The sequence below is a fragment of the Trachymyrmex septentrionalis genome, unplaced genomic scaffold (assembly GCF_001594115.1).
Source record: "Trachymyrmex septentrionalis isolate Tsep2-gDNA-1 unplaced genomic scaffold, Tsep1.0 scaffold81, whole genome shotgun sequence".
NCBI lineage: Eukaryota > Metazoa > Arthropoda > Insecta > Hymenoptera > Formicidae > Trachymyrmex > Trachymyrmex septentrionalis.
The window spans coordinates 192,790-195,600 of NW_017305997.1; the positions used below are offsets into that span (position 1 = coordinate 192,790).

Below are 2,811 nucleotides of genomic sequence, written 5' to 3' on the forward strand. Positions count from 1 at the left end.
CGTAAGAAGCTAAACTCTCTTTGGAATTCGGAGATGTGCCCCTCTTAAAAATTAATTGAATATATTTACTCTCGACACGCGCCATTTGATCAGTTTTATTTCTTTTATTTGTTCAAGTTTTATGTTGGAATTATAGCGAATATCCTTCTTCTTGAGAAACCGAATGTTATGTACCTTAAAAAAAATCGAGTCACTGCAACGTGGGCAGATAAATTTGCGAGCTTTCGTTTAAATGCGGCGTTATAAATTTTCACAACGCGATTTTCAAACTCGTACGTAAAGAAAAATCCTTTCGTCTGTTTCAGAAACTGCCGTCTTTTTTCAACAGCAAGCCGACGCGAGTGGACAAGACGGACAACAATAATGCGAACAATTCTAACAGCACGAGCAACAACATCCACAATATGCCGCTGCATGAACCCATCAGCGCAACTTCCCCCGAAGTATACGGTACGTGAGAAACTCTATGATTACGTGAAAATCGCGATACCATATACGGCCCAAGTGTGGGGAAACGTGCCGGTCGTGCCGAGCTATCATTTAATACACCGTCGGCCGAATTGCGTATTTAAGACGTCGTGGATACGCATTTGAACATACGGAACGCGCTGTTACGTTGACGTGAATTGCAGGCAATGTAGGATTACGGCATATATAAGAGATGTTATTCATACTTCTGGGAAAAGCGGTTCTCGGTTTACTTGGCGAACAAATAAGTACAGTTTTACACGGTTTAATGAAAATTGAGCGCATTATTTAACAAAAAAAAAAAAAAAAAAAAACGTACAAGAAGGAGCAATGCAAGATACGGCATTGCAAAAGTGCACAATTACCTTTACTACTAAATCAAAAGAATGCGTTTCGATCCACATTTGCGTCTTTATCAGTTATTATATCTGTATTACAGCTTTTTAGTTTATAATTGAAAATAACTGATGAGAAAAAAACTAAGGTATGGATCGAAATGTATTTCGATTTGATAGTAATAAAAGTAATTATTCCATTTTTACGACATTATACATCTTGTATTGTCCTTTTTAAACTTTGCTTTGCAAATTAGGAGTAAATATTACTGTAAATATTACTTATTCGAAATTGAGCGCATTCTGTAGCCGAAATTAATCAGAAGGTCTGAACACCAGACGTACACTTTTGGAACTTAAAGTGAAATGGGTATATGTTCGACATTTGTCGAAAGCGAGAGAGAGATTTCTAGTGCAGTTTAGTGCAAGAACAGACTAAAGGAAAGGCTCTATACCAGGCCTGTCCAATTTCAGCCAATCGCAAAGCCATCGACGCAAAAAAAGAATCAATGTAAGATTTTAGATACTATAAAGTGTTGATAAGCGTTGATCACTCAGATGCGTATCAACGCTTCATAGTCCCCGAAATCTTAATCCACATTGAATTTTTTGCGTCGATCGCTTTGGCTCCGGAGCTCAAATTGGACAGGCTTATACTACGATGCGATGTGTGCGTGCGATTGGCAAAGACGTTCCGCTGGTAGCGAAAAAAGAATTTATGAATCGTCGGAGACTTACGTAACTCTCGCGGACTCCCTGAAGTACGCAGCCGGCCTCATGTGTTTTTTCTTCGTGGAAAAAATAGCTGGGAGACTGCCCATGACGCCCCAGGAGGCGGTGAAGTATTACGGCTCCAGACTGACGGAATTCGAGCGTGCCGAGATCGAGAAGTACTCGGAGATTTGGTACCTGGGTTTGTCGGCCCACAAAATCCACGGCGAGGAGGTCTCCTCCCAGAATGGCGGTTACGACGATGAAAACGGCAGTTACAACAAAGTCCTGCACGATCATATCTCTTACAGGTGGGTGAGCACCCGTTTGTCCTCTTCCGTCAAACCTCAACGCAACTTTCCCCCTTCTGTCCCTAATTGTCACCGCCGCTCGCGCACGATGTTTATTTCGCCGAGTATACTAGCTAGACCGCATAGCTAGCAATGGAATCTCGCAATTGCGCGCACTTGCATTACTCTCGAGAGGAGAAATTCATAGCTGTGCGTACAGTTGTATATGTCTAAACATGCGCGAATTGCAATAAATCGCAAGACTGTAAGTAAAAATATTCGTCGACGAATTTTCTCCTCGCGTGAACGATCTACACGGTTAAACGGGATCAGCAATTATAAGAGCGCGCTCGTCTTCTCGCATCCCCCTTTCTTACATCCCCGTTTGTCCACTCGCCTTGTTTATTCGTACGTACGTTAAGAATTGGAAACTTGCGTGCACTCAGATACGAGATCCTGGAGGTGATCGGCAAGGGAAGTTTCGGTCAGGTGATCCGAGCGTTGGATCATAAAACGGGACAGCATATCGCCATCAAGATTATCAGGTACGTGGAAACGGCACTCACTCATCTCGCGCGATGACTCAGATCAGTGAATTATGATCTGGAAAAAAAAAAAAAAAAAACATGGCGCGTCCGCAATGAATAATGTCCGATACATCCGGCATTTTTCCGAACGTGTCCGCTTTCCGAGCGTGTCGCGTAATTTTTTTTACACATTTTAAACATCGCGGCTTTCACTTGTTCTTCGCAGAAACAAGAAGAGATTCCATCACCAGGCTCTCATCGAAGTGAGAATCTTGGAACATCTCAGAAAGAAGGATTTAGAGATGAACTCGCAGCACAATGTGATACACATGCTAGAATATTTTTACTTCAGGAATCATCTGTGCATCAGTTTCGAACTAATGAGGTGAGCGATCAAGTGAGAGATAAGAACAGAGTCGGACTTGTTTCCGGACCTGTGCGAGAATTTATTAGAGGAACAAATCAAATTTGCATTACAGC

The 2,811-nt window shown here is 42.2% G+C and overlaps 1 protein-coding gene across 3 annotated transcripts in view; it reads left to right on the plus strand.

Moving 5' to 3' along the window:
- The window catches only part of LOC108754857 (serine/threonine-protein kinase tousled-like 1), a 184,432-nt gene that overhangs the window by 176,697 nt on the left and 4,924 nt on the right, over positions 1 to 2,811 (plus strand). For all 3 annotated transcript variants that reach the window (XM_018497484.1, XM_018497486.1, XM_018497485.1), the window contains 4 exons: positions 306 to 450; positions 1,609 to 1,825; positions 2,251 to 2,349; positions 2,558 to 2,716. In XM_018497484.1, coding sequence (XP_018352986.1) covers positions 306 to 450; positions 1,609 to 1,825; positions 2,251 to 2,349; positions 2,558 to 2,716 — 620 coding nt within the window. The remainder of the gene's footprint in view (positions 1 to 305; positions 451 to 1,608; positions 1,826 to 2,250; positions 2,350 to 2,557; positions 2,717 to 2,811) is intronic.